This window comes from Corvus cornix, chromosome 4, assembly GCF_000738735.6.
Source record: "Corvus cornix cornix isolate S_Up_H32 chromosome 4, ASM73873v5, whole genome shotgun sequence".
Lineage (NCBI taxonomy): Eukaryota > Metazoa > Chordata > Aves > Passeriformes > Corvidae > Corvus > Corvus cornix.
In genome coordinates, this window is record NC_046334.1 from 44,925,862 (window position 1) to 44,946,897 (window position 21,036).

The window sequence follows — 21,036 nt, forward strand, 5'->3', positions numbered from 1 at the left end:
CGGAGCGGCGCGGAGAGGAGCCCTCCCCGCACCTCTCCGCCGGGCCACCCCGGTCGGCGCGTCCCGATCCCCCACTTCCCGCAAGCAGGAGGAGGCGGGGTAAGGCAAAAAAAGGGCCGGGTTATCAATTCCCTGTTAACTCTTCTCCTTGCGGTCTTGTCTCGTCCCTTGGGTGTCTTCTGCGAGGAGGGTGGTGCTGATGGAGATGATGGTGGCGGTGGGATGCTCCGTCAAGGAAGTGGGGGGTTGGGGGCGGGGGGGAGTAGCAGGGTCCCCGACCTCCTCTGAGCCGAGGTTGATGGGAGCCGTGCTGTCTGCCGATGGCAAAAGCGGCCAAGGAAGATTAGCCCTTGCTCATTTAAAGGTTAAGCCCAAAGCTAACCTTTGTGACTAGGTCCTGTCTGCTAGTCTTCCTATCCTGTGACGCTTGAGAGTGAATATTTTTTTCTTCCCCTACTCCCGCACTGATTTCTGTTAAAGCAGTCTAAAAATGGCAGATTGTTTCTATACTTTCTATACCTACAGGTGTTTATTAGGCAAGTACAGAAAACCCCAGCCATGCACCAGGATCCCGATTCAATTAGCACTATAACATGAGCTAAAGAGATAGTCCTGTCCCAAGAACTTATAAATTATGTGTAAGAGATTACAGGTAAAGAAGAATGCAATGAAACAATACCAGCCAGTATGACAGGCAGGGAACTGAGGACAACATTGCACAAAGCACTGAATGTATTGAACTATTTACTGTTACAAGTAGTCTCTTGCTCAAATCACCTTTAAGGTACCTGGAGACAGGATTATGAGGAACATGAGTGTGTATTGATGGGATTTTCAAAACTGCCAAAATTACTTAAGGACATGCATTCCCTTTATTTTGACAATCCCACTTGAACTAAAAGATTCGGGGAAAGATTGTAAGAACAAGATGAGAATAACTGTAATGAAAACACATAAACCTAATATTCTATTAAATGTACCACAGTCATTGAGTAATGATGAAACTCTTGGTCTCTATATGAAGGAATTCAACAGCTAGATAATAACTAATCTTAACACCCTCAAAGAGCTCTGACTAATTTGTAAGACATGAATGTCATTTGCAAACATTGTGTTGACTTGTCCCTGTTATTCCATACTTCCATGTACATTCTGCTAATTTAATTCTGTAATGTACTGTCAGCTAAATTGGCACAGACAAATTAGGGCCTGCCATTCCCAGACTCTTTCAGATACCTTTTTTGGAAGACGGTGCCATATTTGCCTCATTCTTCCTTCAGGTAAAATTCCTCAAGTGTGAATACCACCTGGTCCATGCTATTTGTTGACGTAATTCTTTACTTATTTTAAAAGCTCTTCAGTTTGAAATAACTGCCTCCAATTCAACCTTCTTAGAAAAAGATTCTGTTGTAGACTCATAAAACTCTACTGTGGGGAATTCACACAGCCTTTTCCCTTACCACCTAATCTTTCCTGGACGTTCCTTAAAACTACAGTTATGTATCAGTCCTACAGATTCTCTGCAGACTTCCTGCTTCTGATGCATTTAAAATAGACGTTAGCCATGCAGCTTAATACACTTTAGGAAAAAAAACCACCAAACCTCACATTTATTAAGGTCTCATCATGGTCTCATCATACAAATTTAGACAGAATGAAAATAGAATACCTTTTCCTCTGAAGTACTATGCATCTACAATTACATAATAAATTACAGTCTGTAGCAACCCCTCCTCCCTAAACAATTAAAAGGCCTTATTAAAATCAATTTTTTCTATATTAAAAAGGATTTAGGTCACTAAATTAAGTGACTAAACATTGGGAAAGCCAGAAGGCTGCCCATGAAACTTTAATTCAGACCTCTTGTGCATGTGCATTGCAACCCTGTACTTAATTATGAGTTTGTCTGCAGAATACCAGGCTCCATTTGGAACATCTGAAATTATGCAATGGCAAACATGTAAAACTGGCTAATTATGTTGCCTCTTGTGTTCCCATTCGTTTATTCCTTTACTTTCTAGCATCTCTTTTATGCTCATCCCTTACCATCTCTCATCTGGAGATTGTTCTTCCCCTGGTCTGTCTGAAACCTTTACTCTTAGATAACCTTTTGAGGTCAGTCAGGTAAAGGCTTTTACCATAGGGGCTACAGCAATTGCTAATTATTCCTTCAAAGGTTATTTGTGATTTTTCTCCAAAGGTGAGGGGGGAAAAAAAAAAAAGAAAAGAAAAAGGAATAAAAACAAAACAAGGGAAAAAAGAGAAGGAAAACCAAGGAAATAAAAGTTTCCAGGTTGAAGGAGTGAAGAAATAAGGAATCGAGGTCAGTCTTCATGATATCATAGAGCTTCCTTATTACAAAGGATCTGCTCTCAAATTACAAGCTTTACAAAGAGACAGTTGTACTTGAAAGCAAAAGGAGGCATTAAATTGCTGGGTGCCTTGGAGGGGAAGGATCATGCTGTATTTATAAATGAGGCTGCAGTGTCTCAGTAGATATTCTGCAAAACTGATGATTTTTTTTTAATTTGTGACAAAAACTCTACTTTATGTCTGCTTCTGTTGGAAGAAGGCCTCATCAGTCAAAGACGTTGTTTCCTCTCTACAGTAAGTCTTACAAAGAACAAACACCTTTGAGAGGCTTGTTTTCATGCAGATGCTTGAGAGGTAGTCATGAGCTAATGACTTACACCTTTGGTTGGTGAATTTGGTCTTCACATATAATGTTACTGTCAAACTTTAAAGTTGTTTTAAAAAGTTTTCCAGCAAAACTAACAAAAGATGGAAACAGTGGTGTTTGTGATAGTACTACAGTGAACTAAAAGCAGTATTTCCACTTCATGGGAAATTTTAGATCTGAAAAGGCTAAAGAAATAACTATACAATATTCTTTAGCAGTAAATATTAATTTTTTTTTTCTGGAACCTGAAAATCCAAAGAAAATTTGAGCTAGAAAAACCATCCTATTTCCCAAATGAAATGGGGTCTCTACAGGCTTAAGCTTCCCAGTGAAATTGAGTATAAACATATTTTGTTTTCCTGGCAATCTCAATACCACAAAAGTCAAATTTTCAGAAGTTGCTAAAAATGGTAGTTACTCTCCTGAGTGCTTCAATCTTTAGGGACTTTCTGACCCTTTCCCATACATGGTCTTTGCAATCATTGGAAATAGAAATAAATTCTTAAATAAAAATCGTATCCTCTGCTTCTTATTTGCTTCCAGGAGTTCTAATAATAAAAAAATATCCCCAAAATTTTGATAATAGTGTGTGCTGAGCTATGCTGCAGGGTATAATGGATTTACTTTGAATGGGATAAGAAAGCAGAACAAATTTACTGAACATAAGCCATGTTACAGTCCAGTAAAATTAAACACTCATGACTTCAGGAACATAACTGTGCAGGTATTTTTTCCCATAGGCTTACTATGCTGTCAAGCTTGTATCGTGGGAGATTTTTAATATGTGGCCTTCATAACCTACCATGCAAAGCTGCTGTGGGGATTAACTAGTTAAGAGTTGTAAAGTGCTTTGAAGATTATAAAGCATTAAGTTGCACAAGTGCTAAGCACTATTATTTAATACTTAAGTACAACCAAGCTTTACAGGACAACTCCCATTCACCTCTCTAGAAAGAGTCTTCGTGATTTCTTTGTGATTTCAGTACAGTTGTTGCAAGAGGTAAAGCAAGCAGAACTGGCCACAAAAGAGGGAAATTTCTTCCTTGTGTCACTATCAGAGACTAAAGTGAGATACAGCTGTAGTGGTATTGCAGAAAATTTAGTTGAAAAATAATTATTATGAAATGCAATAATACAAATTCACATAAAAATGCAGGACTCCTTAATGTGCCAGTACTGTCATTTTTACTACATCCTATCTTGCCCAAGTAGATCCACAGACTATTCTCCAGGAAGTAGAACTCCAAATCCCAGACCTATAGATGGACCTAATATATCAATTTTATCAGCTGAAAATGCTGCCAAGTGACAGTAGGGATAGGTAAAATCTGTACATTGGTAAGTTGTACTTCATACATATTTTAGCTTATTTAAGTCAAAATTTTGGAAGAAAGATGAACACAGGCTGTTGACTTTACCAGTCAGATTGGGAACATCTTGTTCTGATACAACTGCCTTGTTGGGTTTCATTTTGATACAAACCTTCCTCTTTCTTGTTCTGTAATGTCAGTTTTCAGCAGCAGAAGTCATTGGGATTTTTTGTGGTGGAAAAGGGACAAAGAATTTTTTAATAAAATAAAAATGCAAAACAGGACAATATAACATAATTTTGCACCTAAGTATGCTGGAGGCAGAGTAATACAAGTGTTTCAGGACTGCTGATAGGCACATACTATAGAGGTTAGGGTGGCATATTGTTGGACCCTGAGCTGCATCCAAGCATCCTGAAGTCACAAAGACCTTATTTGGCATGCAGAGAAGGAGGGTTGGGTTTATTCCTTACAAGGACTAATTATTATTCAGTGGAAGTGTCTTTTCATGACAAAGCACTTAGTACTTGCATTTCTTGCCTCTGCAAAAGTGCTGCAGACATTTCACAAGGACAGACTTTTCAAGTATATGCATTTCCTCTCTGTGGCTAAAAATAAAGATTACTTTTCTACAGTGTTTTAACATTTTGATCTCAATTGAAGCATATAATAAAAATTCAATTCACTGACTGTCTCCAGTATGACCTGAAATTCAGCTTTAGAGACAAGTAAAGGTAAAAGAGGGAGAACAGAAAGTAAATAGTGTACTTGCACAACAGAGATTCTTGTCCATTTCTGGGTCAAGGAAGCTACCCCTAATGCTTCTACTTCTCTTCAGAAATCATAAACATAGCTTCCTCTAGTAAGTTAATAACAATCATTGTGTCACAGAAGATCAAATTACTTGTCAAAAAACACAAATGAAGTCCATGAATAAGCCAGAGATCAACTTAGCTTTCTAGACACTGACCCCTGTCCCAGACTGCTTTAGATATTCAATTTATGAACAGCTTAAAACAGACTAGAACAGTGTGGTGCAGATTGTTCAGAGAAACGATTTGTGTATGGTGGCAAATTTGACTCTGCACACTCTGCTAGCAGGGTCTTACCAGGCTTTTGACCAGCTGTCCCCAGAGACATGGGGAACTGGAGGTAGTACTCTTCATTCAGATTCAGCTCTTTTAGCTCAAAAGTGTTCTTGTGAGATTCAGGGCTTCTTTGTTCTCAACAGGTTTTAGAGTTTTTCCAATCCTTTATGTGAGGCTCACCTCCACATTTGCTCTCCCACCACAATGGGAGAAAAACAGCAAAAAAAGCAACTCAGCTGTAACACTCTTTCCTTTTGTCTTTTCAGGAAACTTTTCTTTGATTTCCTTACTGCCTTCTCTTTTGTTTAAAGAATCTTAAATCATACAATGGCAGCTACTTGTTACTAATTTAAGAATCAAATTATGGGTTACTTATGGTGCTGCTCATACCAACAATAAACTACTTGACCTGCATTAGTATTCTTAATGCTTATTTTGGGAGAAGTGAAATTGTGTTTCTGAAAGGGCAGACATTTACCACGTGCATTAAAAATCTAGTTAGAATTTGAAAAATATACAGTTGGCAATTCTGATGTCTGATTACCGAGCTTGAAAGAGGCAATGACTGCTATCAATTTCTCATACTGTGCAGATGATCACACACAGTTTGGAAATGGGTACATGTGATTCAGTTCTCATGTGCTTTTTGTGTATTGAACAAGAAACACTTAAACATTGTAAAAACAGAACCATCAACAAACGTTTTCAAATGTTGCTTAAACCAGTCTCTATCGTACAAGACAGAAAGAAATACAGTAAGTGAGCATCCCATCAGTCCCTCCATGGAATGGATCACACACCATTAGCAGGCAGTGCCTATGTGTCATGCTGGCAGTGGCCACATGGGCAGTATTGAAAGATGGCGTGTCCACAGTCTCCTCGTATTCACAGCAGACCAAGATCCATTACAGCAAGACCATGTGCATCTTTCTTATATCTTCCTTTCCTCAGCTGGAAGATGAGTTTAGACTAGGACCTTAAATATTGTCTTTCTCCTCTGAACTAGCTACCTGAACTACTGAGAATATGTCACATCTCTGGTACCCTAAGCTCCCAGCAGAAACTGTTTTTCTGGGGCTGTAGAGTTCTCTGTCTTTTCTCCATAGTACCTAGGGCTCCTATTCTTCCCATGCATACCCATATCCTATAACTCTCAGGATCAAATAGCCCAAAGTGCTCATTTTGACCCAAAGCATTGAGCTCTGTTTTCTTATCCATCAGCCCATTTCATGGGGGGAAGAGGAGGTGGCAAGGAGATTAGTCTAATTTATTCTTCTGATCACCAAGAAGCAGAAAACATACGTGATGTGCTCCAGTAAGACCTACTTGTCTAAACTGCATCAGAACTAGGAAAAGTCTCACTTTAGTTGCGTATGTGTAATAGTGTGAATTTCCATCCTAAGCAGAGAAAAATTCTGTAATGGCAAGAAAAGCTGTTAACATCAAAGAATCTGAATTTGAGTTCTCAGTATTTCTAAACTGAGAGTATATTCTAAACATATTCCCATGGTAATCTTCCTGCATACTCAATCCAGTGAAACACTGAAAATGTTTCTTCTATTCCTTTGTATTTAGAAATGGGTTGATGGAAAGGAATTTTTTTGGAACCAGTTCTTAGAGATGGCTCATAGATCCATTATATTCCAGGACCTTTACCTTTGCCCATTTTTAAGTTAAATTAACAAAGTGAAGTGTCTTATGCTTCATTGCAAACTGATCTTCTCTCCCTTCTTTTTTAGTTTAATTTAGTTATATGAAAAGATCTGGAAAAAAAAATGCTGCAAAAAATGAAGAGAACATTACTAAAAACAAATCCAAGCAAAGCACGTGTTGAAGAGTTGCAGAGTCCTCTCAGTCCAGAGGAACAGACTTAGAAAAAAATGTGCCCTTTTCTCAACCATAACAATTAACTCAATAATAGGAGCTTCTTAGGATCTGGGAAGAACTCCTATTGTTGTTATGGGTCTCCACACAGGGGGATAGGAAGGGCAAATCTCTATCCATGTTTATCATAGTCCCACCAAAAACTTCTACCTCAACCACTTCATTCCAGAATCTAGCTTTCTGCACCCTCCTATGAGCAAGAGGAAACTCAGATTCAGAAATGCAAGTGGAAGTGGAAGTGAGTGCTGAAGAACAATGATGTGGCATTCCAGAGACCACACCTCAAAGATCTTTCTCAAAGGCCAGCTCTAACTTCAGATAATAAGTTGTTCACAAAAGAGGGTCTCCAGCCAATGCTGTGAAAGATATCTGATTAAAAGATCAGAAAGTCTTCAAATTTGGCTGTGTGGGGCTGAAGAAAAGACTGTATATCATATACTACCCACAATCTACTCTCCTAAATCCCTGTGTCCCCTCTCCAGGCCACAGAATTGCAGGTGTGCAGGTGTTGCAAAAGCATCCCTAGGCTATGCTCTGGATAGGAATTAAGTCATTTACTAGGTCCTGGGAATCTTACTCTCTTTCCATATCTGAAACTTTTTAATAACTTTCCTTTTCCTTCTCCAGAAAGGAGAAAAATCTTGGGGAAAATCCTGACAAGGCTGCTGAACTGTTATTCCAGTCTGTTGCAATTTCAGGCACAAAAGAACACTGCCTCACTTGGAATTTCTCATCTTTGTTCCAGGCAATAGCTCCCTCAGCTTTACTTCCCAAGAAGACCCATGCGGAGCAGGGGGATTCACTGCTCTCACAGGGGCAGTAAGTACTGAGTTGCTATCCTGGTTTTATATTATGGAACTATTTCCAGTTTGAAGGGAGTTGCCTGTAACTTCCAGCTGGGTCTTTAACAGAGGTTTCCACTTAATTGTTTATAACGCTTTTTTTTCACTTTTTATAACAAACTGTCTTTCTGAATTTCACTTCTCATCTTGAAAATACACCTTCTTTAGTTCACTAAAGCTGTAGGTTCACTTTCCTTGTGCCTCTGAAGGATCCTAATACCAGTAAGATCACCCAAAATACACAACAGAACTTTAGCAGACTTTGAAATGGTTAGCCATTTTAGACTTACCCATAGAGCTTACTTTCCAAGAACATTCGGATTTCTCCTTTGGAAGCATACTGCTGTCGCCAGCAGGGAGAAATGAACGTGTTCCTCCATTGATCTCACCTGGAGCATTTAGGCCTGAAGAGAGTGACCAGTGGCAGGAAAAGCACCTGGCATAAGGAGTAAAAAGATGTGGTTGAAATGCAGTACTCCCAAAATCTTTAAACAGAAAAGCTGTGTAAAATGCTCTTGAGCAGAGGTTGACTTTAGGTTGGCATCTCTGTATTTTGACAGGAATTGCAACAAAGACCTGAAGGAAAATGTCTGGTAAGGGCCAGGATGCTGAGTGTTATTGCATTCAGAGGGATGGGGAGCAGGGAAATTCTTTAGCTTCTCTGGATATGCTTACACAGTAAGTTGTTTGGCTTCTACAAGTTCACCCACTACCAATCACACTTGTCACATAGCTGTGCACTAGTTCTGCATCCACAGTAAAGGATGAGCTTGCTAACCACATGTCTGCACTTGCACAACATATACAATTCCCACTAAATCAGACAAATGGATGCTGCTGAGCCATCTGCTTGAAAGTATGTTTAGTTACATAACCAAAGTTACAACTACTTCCTCACAGATGAAGCTATCTCAGCTTAGATGGCTACAGAGAGAGGACTGTGCATCTGAAATATCCCCACAAGACAAGAAAATACAATGTAGGAACTGTATAAGACCTGTGCTTTTATGCAGAAGTGTGGAAGCCTGGCAGGATTCCGTAGGTAATCACTGAACTGAATCCTACTGTCTTAATTTGAGTGAATATCTAGATATCCCTTAAGTCAATATGAGACGTATTTAGACTGGAGTTCAGAAAGCAGATCAGACAGCAAAATATAGGGATGTTAGGATTTATGAGTCTTAACTTTAAAAAAAAAGTGTTCTTTTTGGTTGATTCATAGTAAGAATCACAAGACCAGCCTCTGTTCCCAAATTTGCACTTGCTACTGATGTGAAGTGCCCCTTGAGATTCTTGTGCTGCTTTGATAAATACAATCAGCCCAACTAGAAATCTGACTTGCTTTCCTTGGGACATGAACTTCAAGTATTTTTGGAAACGTAATTTGTTGGAGTTTAATACTATTTTGCAGCATTAGTATTTCTTGTCTTACTTGTATTACTCCACAGTTTGGCTTAAATTATATCTATATGTAGATCATATTTTAATAATAGAAACAAACATTTATCAGAAATTTTCAGTGCTGTTCTCCAAGAGTCATGATATTTTCCCTAATTTCTTTTTGGTATTGTTACAAATGAAATGTTTTTGCTTTGTATATGTGTTTTATTTGTTCATTTAACTGTACTTTTCTATTCTACACAGACTCTCAACCTGTACTCATCATCTAAGCATCTGACTCACTCTTCAAGCATATGAGTAGAATGAGGGGTATAGATTCACCAGTAGTCCCATGATTCTGCCTTATCTGTTTAGCTCAGCTCTCACATTTCAACCTCTTATGTGAGTCTGGAGATCAGTATAGTGGACACCCAGCCCAAAGGGCCCAATACGCCAGGATGTAGGAGGCAACTTGTGCATTATGGCAGAAAGCTAGGTTGTGTCACACCTTTTAAACATATCCTCAAGACTCTGAAACCTTTCCATGAGTATTGGTGACCTTATGCAGGAGTCTTTTGAGAAGGTGGTACTCTGATGGAGAAAGATCATATGAACAAACCCTTTCAGAGCTCATGCTGGTGTACATTCAGGACACACAGCTCTTAGGAACAAAGGGTCACTCTAAGGTTGATGCAAACTTTACTTTCTGCTCTGCATAGGCCTAACTCAAAAAGGACTGGCTGGTCCCACAGTGCAGGCAGCATGTATTTCTGAAGTGACTGTACACAGGGAAAAGGAAACCTATTCCTGTGTTATACCTCAAGCCCCACGGGTTTATCTTTATTATTCTTTTACTACTGAGAATTTTCAGGGCTCTAAAGAAAAAAATGGTATTTCAGCAATGGCTATCTGTCTACTCTGAGGAGGAGTGATGGCAAGTTTTGAAAGAATTTGCCTCAATCAGAGAAAAATTATTGGTCTGAAACACAAACCTCATGTTGGTCAGTGGCAGACACATTCTTCATGTAACATTCTCCACTCTTAGTGACCATTATCCTGATAGGAGATCCCTGATCTCCAGAGAGCAGACTGTACATTCCTAGTCCAAGGCTGCCACTAGGACATTGAAAGATAAGGAAAGACAGGGACAAGATTCTCACCTACAGTGAGGCCCTTCTAATCAACACTGTAGCCTTTATAATGTCTTCACAAGGGAAGCTACATCTAACAAACTGATTCTTGCTGCCAGGAAGGTTGGTCAGTACATGCCACTGTTGTGCTGCTTCATTTATTACCCTTGTTTCCTCAAAGGCGATGTAAGTGCACAGGCTCATAGCTAGTTACACTTTCTTTCAGAGATAACAAGGCTCCATGGAGAAGAAGACCACATCAAAAATCACAAGATCATCAACCAAGAGGACAAGAACTGCCAGTCTTGTGACAACCACAGTATATTCTTTGAGAACTAAAGTGCAATATCTGATACCTCCTTTTAACTGCAGCTTCCTCTTACACAAGCAGCCCCTTCTTAGCAAGAGATGCCTTAAATGACCATCAAGTCAAGAGCTATAAATTTATATTACAGAACTGGGTGCATTCCTTTCTACTTAGGTGCATACTTGTGATTGTCCTTCTCACCTCTACCACAAGGAGCAATTCTTTACCATCTGCAGCAAGATAAACAATTAACTTAAATATCTTTGAATATTTGATATTTTGTACAAAGTCTGGCAGAGAACATTTGAATTATAAACATTTACATTACACATATCAGTTATTGCTTTCTCTCTTTTATGCAAGAAAGCTTTATTTGTAAATAGTTTAATTTTCCTTTATCTCAGGTCCTTCAAAGCTATAACACCTCTATATTAGAAGACTGTATCCCTAGGATTTCAAATTTAAGTACAATTAAGACAGTATAACTCTGAGTTTTCCTCCAGCCCACACAAATTCTCAAACCAAATGTTTAAAAGAGCTACTCCTTTTGGCAACACTGAAGCTTTTCAGTTTATCAGCTTTCTTATTCCAGGAATCTCAGAGAAGTTTTTAGCTAATTAAATCCCATAAGCACATATAAAAAAAATATTTAATTTGCCATCTTGGTTAAAGTTTTAAATGATGATTGGATCACTCCATTTACTTCCACAGTCAATAATTTTATTTTGTTAGGAATTTAAGAGAATACTAGCAGAATCTTTCCTTAACAGTTTCCTTGCCAATATTTTGCTATTATAGAAAAAATAGGACCATATAGGTCCCTTTCTGATTTCTCAATTAAAAAAAAAAAAAAATACATCTCTGATGGACTCATCTCTGTTAACTTGGTACCCCTTAAACTCCCTGTCTGACCAGGTGTACTTATCTACCTAACAGTCCATACTCCCATATGGATAGCAGGGAAAGAGAGACAGGCAGTTTGTCACACTCTTTAAAAGGTGGGATGATCTGCCTACCAGGGGTTCCTTGTACTGTCTGCTAAAAAGCCAATTGAACAAATTAAATTGGAGCACATGTTTAGTGTGCTTCAATAACGTGCTCAGATGACTCTGGTCAAGAGGAATATAGCCCAACAAAGCTGTGTGATTTGAGTAAGAAAGACAATTAAGTGCAAAGGTAACTGTTTTATAATTTTTCCAAAACCAGAAAGAAAGCAAAGAGCAAATGCAGGGTCAGATTTCACTATCACCACTCACATTTAGTAGTGCTTTCTAGTTAAGTAAGTTGTTACTGGCTACTTATCCAAATGTGTCTAAAGAAATTTAGCAAAATCAGGTTGTCTGAGATTGAAAATAAATTATTGACATATTCTATATTTGGATGATTAAAGGAAGATACCAAGTTGTTTATTCAAGTACCAAATTTAGACTCTTTGTCAATGAGAGTAGGCTACATAATACATCTGATGATCTGGACACAAGTCCCAGGTCTCCCTTGCTGTGTATAGTGCTATATATCTGCCCAATTACAAGCCTGAAGAAGTGCTTCAGCTAGTTCAGATAATTAAATTTTAAATCTAATGTTCATATGAATTTTTAACGTGGCATGAAAACCCAGGGTTCATAAATCATTTACAACAACACAAGAAGGCGTTCTTTGCCATCTCTGACCAATGTGTCACTCAGATCAACAAAAATCCTTTCAGAACCTTCAATAAGCCAATATATGCCTTTGTAAAATACGCCTCTTTATAGATCCTGAAGAGCTGGCTCTGCTCTATAAGAAACATAGGCTTACCAGCAAAGAAGGAAGGGGAAGTTGTACATATATACTTCTTAGAAGGGACCATCTCAAAAAAGAAAATATAACATCCATAAAGGCTAGACAGAGGAAGTTGTTTTCCTTGGCTATTAGAAGGATACTGCTGCTTGACCTAAAGAAGTGACTTTGCTGCCATTATAGCTGATGTGGCAAGTTTGGTCTATTCTTTTGTTGAAATATTCATTTGTGTCACTTTTGGAAGAAGGGGCAGGCAACTTGGAAGGACTTCAAGGATGTTGTGATGTTATGTAGGGAAAAAAATAGAAGGGCAAAAGCTCAGCTAGAACTTTGTCTGCTGCCATAAAAAACAACAAAAAACATTTCTATGAATCAGCAACACAAGGAGGGCTAAGGAGACTCTCCAGCCTTTACTGGATGCAGAGGGAAACACAGTGACGAAAGATAAGAAAATGGCTGATGTACATAGTGACTGCTTCAGTAGAACCAGTTGTCCTTGGGGTACCCAGCCCCCAAAGCTGGAGACGGAGAGGAAGCACAATGAAGTCCCCATAATCCATGATCCAAAGGGAACTGGTCAACAACCTGTTACATCACTTAGACCCACACAAGCTCATGGGGACAGATAAGATCCATCCAAAGGTACTGAGGGAGCTGGTGGAAGTGCTCATCAAGCCACTTTCCACAATTAACTAGCAGTCCTGGCTAACTGAGAGGGCCCCATTTTCTGGAATTTAGTAAATGGACACCCATCTACAAGATGGTTCAGAAGGAGGAGCCAGGGAACTACAGGCCTGTCAGCCTGACCTTGGTACCAGGGAAGGCTATGAAACAGATCATCTTGAGTGCTATTGCATGGCACATACAGGACAACCAGGGGATCAGGCCAAGCCAGCATGGGATTAGGTCCTGCTTGACAAACCTGATATCCTCCTATGATACAGTGACCCTCCTAATAGATGAGGGAAGGGCTGTGGATGTTTGTCTATCTGGCCTTCAGCAAAGCTGTTGATTCTGTCTCCCACAGCATTCTCCTGGAGAAACTGGCTGCTCATGGCTTGGACAGATGTACACTTCACTGCGTGAAAAACTGTCTGGATGGCCAGGCCCAGAGAGTGGTGGTGAATGGAGTTACATCCATCTGGCGGCCAGTCCCTAGTGGGGTTCCACAGGGCTCGGTGTTGGGCCAGTCCTGTTTAACATCTTTACTGGTGATCTGGGAATCGAGTGCAGCCTCAGTCAGTTCACAGATGACACTAAGTTGTGCAGGAGTGTTGATCTGCTGGAGGGCAGGAAGGTTCTGCACAGTGATCTGGACAGGCTGGATTGACAGGCCATGGCCAGTGGTATGAGGTTCAAAAAGGCAAAGTGCCGGGTCCAGCACTTGGGTCACAATAACCCCATGCAATACTACATGTTTGGAGAAGAGTGGTTGGAAAGCTGCACAGCAGAAAAGCACCTGGGGGTGCTGGTCAACAGCAGCTGAACATGAGCCAGGGTGTGCCCAGGCAGCCAAGAAAGCCAAAGACATCCGGGCCTGGATCAGCAATGGTGTGGCCAGCAGGACCAGAGCAGTGATTGTCCCCCTGTACTTTGCACTGGTGAGGCCATACCTCGAGTGCTGTGTTCAGCTCTGGGCCCCTCACTGCAATAAAGACATTGAGGTGCTGGAGCAAGTCCAGAGAAGGGCAACAGAGCTGGTGAAGGGTCTGGAGCACAGGTCTTATGGGGAGCTGCTGAGAGAGCTGGGAGTGTTTAGCCTGGAGAAAAGGAGGCTCGGGCAAACCTTATCACCCTCTACAACCACCTGAAAGGAGATTGTAGGAAGGTCAGGGTTGGTCTCTTGTCCCAGGTAACAAGTGAAAAGACAAGGCCTCAAATTGCTCCAGCATAGGTTTAGATTGCATATTAGGAAAAATTTCCTCACTGAAGGAGTGGTCAAGCATTAAAACAGGCTGCCCAGGGAAGTGGTGGAATCACCATCCCTGGAAATGTCCAAAAGATGTGAGGATGTGGCACTTGGGCATATGGTTTAATGGTAAACATAGCAGTGCTGGGTTAATGGTTGGACCCAACCATGGAGGTCCTTTCCAACCTTAGTGATTCTGTGGTTCTATAAAAGAAAAGAACAGAAGCATGTTGAAATACCACATTCTTTGGTCATTAGTGTTCAAAGCAGTTTAGTCAGAAAGATGTCCCCTTACAAAGCAATCTACAGATACATGAGTAATTTCACTGTAGACATTCACTAAGCATGAAGCATCAGTGACAGAAAGAAAGAAACAAAAGAATGTGAGTTTTCTCATCTTCTAGTGAGTTTTCAGTAAAATTTTTGAACAGAGAAGCAAGCTCTGTTGTAGCTGCAAATAAAAATCCCTATTTTTAACATCTGAGACAATAGTTGTCTTATAGCTTCCCATCCCTTTGGTGCCTTCTTAGAGACAACCTTTTGTTCTACAGCCTCAGGCTACTTTTTTCAACCCTTGCTTTCTACCACAAATGTGTAAGGTTGCATTTTCAGGCATGGTGATTACTCATGGGATCCGAGTCTTTTCTTTTAGCCTTGTCTGCCTGTTGACATGTTTTAAGTCCCTAACAGCTCTGACACCCGTATCTAACCTTTTTGTTCACCATCCTGAGCTGAATTGCAGTAAAGAGGTTATAGTTTAATTACCAAGGAGATCCACACTCTTAGGTAGCCCACATTCAGCATTTGACCTAGCTCACTTAAATTCTATTCTAGGAAACTTTGCACTGAACCTCAGGGAGACTCTGAGCACAAGCTCTCTGTGTCAGACAAGAGCATTGAAAGACAGCTTTATTGAATGCCTGAATATAAGGCTAAATTTCTGAAATAATAGCATTAGACTTTTCCAGAAAATTCTCTGTAGACAAAGAGCCAAATACTTCAGATTTGGAAATCTAACTCCTAGAAAAAGGTAGAATCATTTTTTCCTAAAACCACAAATGCCATTTTTCACATTTTCCAGAAGCCAGCTGAGGACAAGAGCCATGTGCTATCTTCCATGAATGCCATCCTTATGTGGTTAAATCTCACCATATGGATGAGCTTTGGCAGATGCCAAACTGTTAGTGCCATGAGACAGATAAATGTCTAAAAGAGCAGAGCTTTCAATGACAAGCACCGTATCTGTCTTAAGGAATAAACCCATCTGCATTCCTAGCCAAAGTCCCTTTACTAAGTGATATAGCCTTCTGTCTCCACACTGTTCTCTGCCAGAGTATTGGTCAAATTTTCTATCTTGCCCCCTACCTAAGCTGCTTCTTAAAGCTCACATTAGCATCCTAATGAAAAATTAATCATTTTATAATTGATATCCAGCAATTAAGAGTTTTACATTTCATTTTCATTTTATTATTTCTGTAAAATTATCTGGAAGAGTTAACAAGGCTTAAATATTTTAAATCAGAGCCATTAATTATCTGCCTTTTTTTAATAATAGAAATTATGCATACAATTTCAATGGAAAATTATCTGGAAGTGTATCTGAGTCACTCTCCATGATGTTATCAAAGTTAGTAACAGCCGTACTGGGACTGTCCAGGGAATAAGAAATACTAATTATATCGTCTGGCTCTGACTGACTTCACAGTACTTTACAAAAATAAAAAGCTATTGTATGTAGCCTACTTAAATCTAACACAAGAGAGCCTCATGAACAGAAATTTATAAAAATCCTAATGTGGGCTTTGCTATTTGAAAAATCTTGGATGCTAATTCAAACAAGAATAATCTTTTAGGAATGTGTGTTTGATTGTTTTTTCAAGCTCTTCTGTTGATTTGGCATGCAGGGGAGTAATAGAATTGTAAGAACTGTGATGAAGCTTTATTGAATAGAAACTGACATTTCTGACAAGTGGTTTTGTTTTTTTTTCTTCTTAATGTCCAATAGATTTGAACATAAATATGTAATTCACTACAGAAGACATGAAAGTCCTTAGACCTTTTTCTGAGACTAGTCTGGAACTGATGGGTTACTAGGATTTATTTTTCCTTAAACAAAAGAAGAAATCGTATGTTACACATCATCTGCCATTCGAGCCAAAATTTTCTTTGCCCAGTCTCAACTAAAGCAGACAAACCTCCTCATATGACTGATTTTCCTTGATAGCCTACCTGCTGCACACACAGCATTTTTCACAGGAGAGAAGCAGTGGGGAAGGTTTTAATTGCAATATCCTATAGTTTGCATGTCAACAATGAGTGGGAGCCTTTTTTTGATGCCCAGAAACTTCTCAGTAAGAATTATGACAATTACTAATTTGTGAAGCAGCTGTTTCTGAATCTGAGGAAAGGGTCTCACAGGTTATACTCAAAAAGTCCTCTGGAATGGAGACAGAATAAAGTGGTAAGAAGGGTTATAGAAACAGGAGATAATGAGGAAGCTGTAGCTAACTCATGGCAAAAATGAACTTTACAGGGAAACATGTCTCAGTTTCTAAACCATACCTCAGGTATGAGCTATATGTTTCTGTTTCTGGCAGATGAGGAACTACTGGAGTCCTGCTAGTGATGGAGACTACACAGCCACTTCTAAACATACAATAAAGGACCAAATTTACATATTATATTCAATTATTACATGAAAATAGGAAATGTTTTTTCATAGGAAAAAAAGAAAGATGTCAGTAGTCTGTATCATAAGGTGGTCTGTATCATAAAGTTCTTGATAGATTCCAAGTGTTTTTACAGTATGTCATCCAATCCTCTGTGCAGTATTTTAATTTTAAGAAATCCTCGGGGTTTCCCTCACTGGACATTGCCTGGGGATTATTAATGGGTTCATATCAAAGTTTTTTATAACATACCCTAGCAATTTATTCAAAGTCGTGAAAGAAACTTTGGCAGTGCTCAAGCTAAGCAGGAAGGCAAATACGAAACAACTACATACTACAACCCTCACTGCTCATCTGGTACTTTCTCTAGTCTCCAGAATATGTAAGCAAATCAGTGACAATTGTGTCTGAATGCTATCTAATGCCATTAAATATCTGTGGGTAAATGAGAAGAAAAGGTCTCCCACGTAACTTCTACACAGAAGCCAACCTGGCTTTCTCAGACAATATATTGTGCTTAAAAAGAACAAACACATTTTTACCTACATAGGGAGTTGCCTGGGTAGCTTCAGGAGTTCAGGACAGATGTGCATGAGTAACACACAAGCCCAGATATGCCACAGAGTCACTTGGACATCATGGCTTTTTATTTCCCAGAACACTGACTGGGGCCACAGTGCTGCCTCAAGACTGTTCCAGGCATTAACACATCACTGTTTAAGCTAAAAAGCAAAGTGCCCAAAAAGAAATTGTCATCTCCTTTCCCTCAAGGAAACTTTGTTCTTGTCCCTCTTTGAACTTCAGGTTTGTCACTAATGAATGCTCTGTTGGGAGGTCTACAAGGGGCAGCCCTGAACTCCAGCTAATACTGCAAGTTGGAGCCTGACTGAGCTTATTCAGACATCTGTGTCTCTGCGCTGCACCTCCCAGTATGCCTGACTTTGAGATGTTTGACCAGCAAGAAGCCAGCTAGCATCCAGCTGGGCCCACAGTTCAGGCTCAGAGTATCTGTCTACTTCAGATGAGCTGTCCCTCAAAGCAGAACAGCTGTACTCCTGTGACTGTCATCTCAACTAAAGTGCCTGCACAGACACACTGCAAGCCAAACCAGCAGTCAATAACAGAGACAACTGTAACAGCATTTCATCTCAACTCCCTATTGCCACATATTCTGACATATACATCCCTAAAAAGAACTGGCCTCAGGCTACATTATGGGATTTAGGTCCCATTTCTGGTTGTGTCTATACTCACTGTACAGAAATAATAGGCTCTCATGGCTTTTCTGGAAGACGCGTATGTCACAAAATGTCTGTTTCCTCCTACAGATCTAAGAGCAACTTCCCAGGCAAAGTGAGAGAATACATAAATAGAAATGAAATACTGTATTGGGCTTCAGAACACCTTCATTGAAGGAGAGGGCAGGAGGCAGCAGATTCCTTCCTACTGCTTCTCCAAGATGTCACACTACACTCCTGGTTAATGTCCTGCAGTCCTACAGTATGAGCACAAGGCCACATCTAATGACCAGAGGAAAATATAATATTCCAACATCAAAACACATCAGGAAATACTTTGCTGATTTTTGTATTTGAAAGAATTAAGGAGCTGTAGAATTAAGCTTTGAAAGCCTAGATTTATGCTCTGCTCCTCTTCAACCACCCTGAAGTCATAACTACCAACACCAGAGGAAAAACTATCAACTTTATAGGACTAAAAAGTTTCAGTCATGAACTTAGTTCTGTAACTGTTGAATGATAGTCACTGTTCAAGTGAAGCTGCTCATGTGCATAAAGATTTTCATATGGGTACATTTTGCAGAATCCAATTTTTTGAGGCATCCTAGTAAATAGCATCTCCTGCTAAAATCCTTTTAAGCAGCTGTGTGAATGGATGTTAACATGATTGGAAGAAAATTCCTTCATGAATTATCTTCAGCCTTCTACAAAACACAAATGCTATTACAAGAAGATAGTGAAAATGTATAATTAGACCTAGAGCTGCAGGTGATATGCACTGAGAAACATTTGGATATCTTTCTAGAGAATGCATCATGATCACTGTTGCCTTCCTGGGGGAAAAGGTGATTCTTGCAAAATAATTGTAAATACAACAATCTTAGAGTTACTGTTGCTTACATTACTGTGATTCTCCCGCATGAGTTTTGAAAATATGCAATATTCAACTCAGTTATAGAAATTTCCCTTTAGATGGCAATCTTTAAGGGATTTCAAGGGAAGAGAGGGTTTTTGAAGTCTGTAATTACAGACATGAAACACATTTTGCCACACAGCCCTTCCTTAGCTGTGCTGCTTAATTTCAAGGCTCAATGCTGCTATTATCAACTAAATTGCATACTGTATCCATAATAAAACCAAATAGGTTCTTCTGGAATGGAGATACTTAAGCATATTAAAATTATCTAGTGTCTTTGCTCTCATTATACCTACATGGCTCCCTTAGGCCCCCAAGTAACAAGAAGACAGAAGGCCTAATGTCTGATATTCCTGTGAGTTAATCCTGCTTACAGCACCTGTATCCCTACCTATCCCTCTGTAAACCTGAGAGAGCTGCACTGAGAACAGTGCCATAAATACGTGTGTGTGTATTTGTGTGATTGACAGGCATTTTTCCTTTGTCATAATACCTAACACAATTTACAATTTACAAATACATTTTGTGCTTAGACAAGTAAGTGTTGCTGTTTCTGACCTGCTGCCCAGAGCTCCATGGCAAAAAAAAAAAAAATTGTCAAAAGAATTATCCACTGAACAACAGTTTTGATATACTGCAGTTGACAGCACATTAATTGTCTTCAGTTCCTCTACTGAACTTAGTCACTTATTTTTGCTTATATACATAAGGATCCTCAATAATTATAATAAATCCTTGAAACCCTTATATTTTCTCTATTTTTATTTTTTATAAATTAAAATTCTGGTGATACCCCTAAATACAAGAATCAAGTAGAACCCAGAGTAAAGTATAATTTTTTTGCAAACAGCTTAAAGAATGAGTTCATTTTCAATCAACTTCCAGGGAGACTTCAGAGAAATTTAATGAACAAAGTATTTCCAAACGCTGCAACCACTGGCAGAAAATTCCAATATAAATCAAGGTATCACTCATTCCTGTTGTAGTTCCTTGGCTGTCATAAAACTAGTGGTTCCATAATCAAGCTGGAATTTGGGGATCAGGAATTTCCCTACACCCTACACTTGTCAGGCTTACAAAACTTCTCTGTATCAGCTTACATTTGGATCAAAGTACTCTTAGGTTGCACAAATCTTACACTGGGGTCAGCAATATTTCTAAATGTGTCTTGAATAACAACATGGAAATTGTATCAAATTTAAATAAGAATTGTAAAATTTTTTTTTCTTGGAAGCTTGGCATTATCTGGCAAAAGCAAACTGCATCTTCATGTCCAGCACTGTGCATGAGGCAAAATAAGCAGCTTTCTGTGGAAGCCAAAGACAAGCTGATTTATCTCTTAAATTTTCTACTTGCACTTTGAAAAGAATAAATTCTTTTACTTGGACAAACTATGATTAGTACAAGATTGAAGATCAGCAGGAGAAATATCTTTAAATATATTAATATGATAAAAAATTATTCATTAATTTTGTTGCTACCTAAAACAATAGCCATCCTAATATACTAACAGGTCATTATATATTATCTACCATCTTCTTATTTAATATGCAATTTTTATGTCAGGAGGATGTAAAAAAATAACCAATGATAATTAGTATTATTTCATGCTAGCTGAGGAAGCCTTGATTCACTGTTTAAAGCACTGTAGCTAGTGATATTTATTTTCTTCTGAAAGACCAATATTCAACTAGCTCTTTATTAATTTAAATATATTGGATAATACTTGAACAAAATCATGTCATGTGGAAATTTAAATCCAGACAAGTCAAAGGAGCAAAATTTAGCAGATCATAATGAAATAATCCGTTCCACAAGGATTCATTACTGTTCTACTGGCAACTTCATCTTATCAAAAATGACCACTCCCATTGCAAAACAACTCTCTTACCCCATAGTACATG

The 21,036-nt window shown here is 39.0% G+C and overlaps 1 protein-coding gene and 1 long non-coding RNA gene across 3 annotated transcripts in view; one reads left to right on the forward strand and one right to left on the reverse strand.

Annotated features, from left to right (window-relative positions):
• The window catches only part of TRMT9B (tRNA methyltransferase 9B (putative)), a 118,416-nt gene that overhangs the window by 19,988 nt on the left and 77,392 nt on the right, over positions 1-21,036 (reverse strand). For both annotated transcript variants that reach the window (XM_039550738.1, XM_010401628.2), the window contains one exon: positions 8,095-8,240. In XM_039550738.1, the coding sequence (XP_039406672.1) occupies positions 8,095-8,120 (26 nt within the window). In that variant the 5' untranslated portion in view covers positions 8,121-8,240. The remainder of the gene's footprint in view (positions 1-8,094; positions 8,241-21,036) is intronic.
• LOC120409877 lies at positions 19-19,879 on the forward strand. Its single transcript, XR_005601727.1, has 4 exons — positions 19-99; positions 7,708-7,781; positions 10,541-10,633; positions 17,783-19,879. It is a non-coding gene; the product is annotated as an uncharacterized LOC120409877 (long non-coding RNA).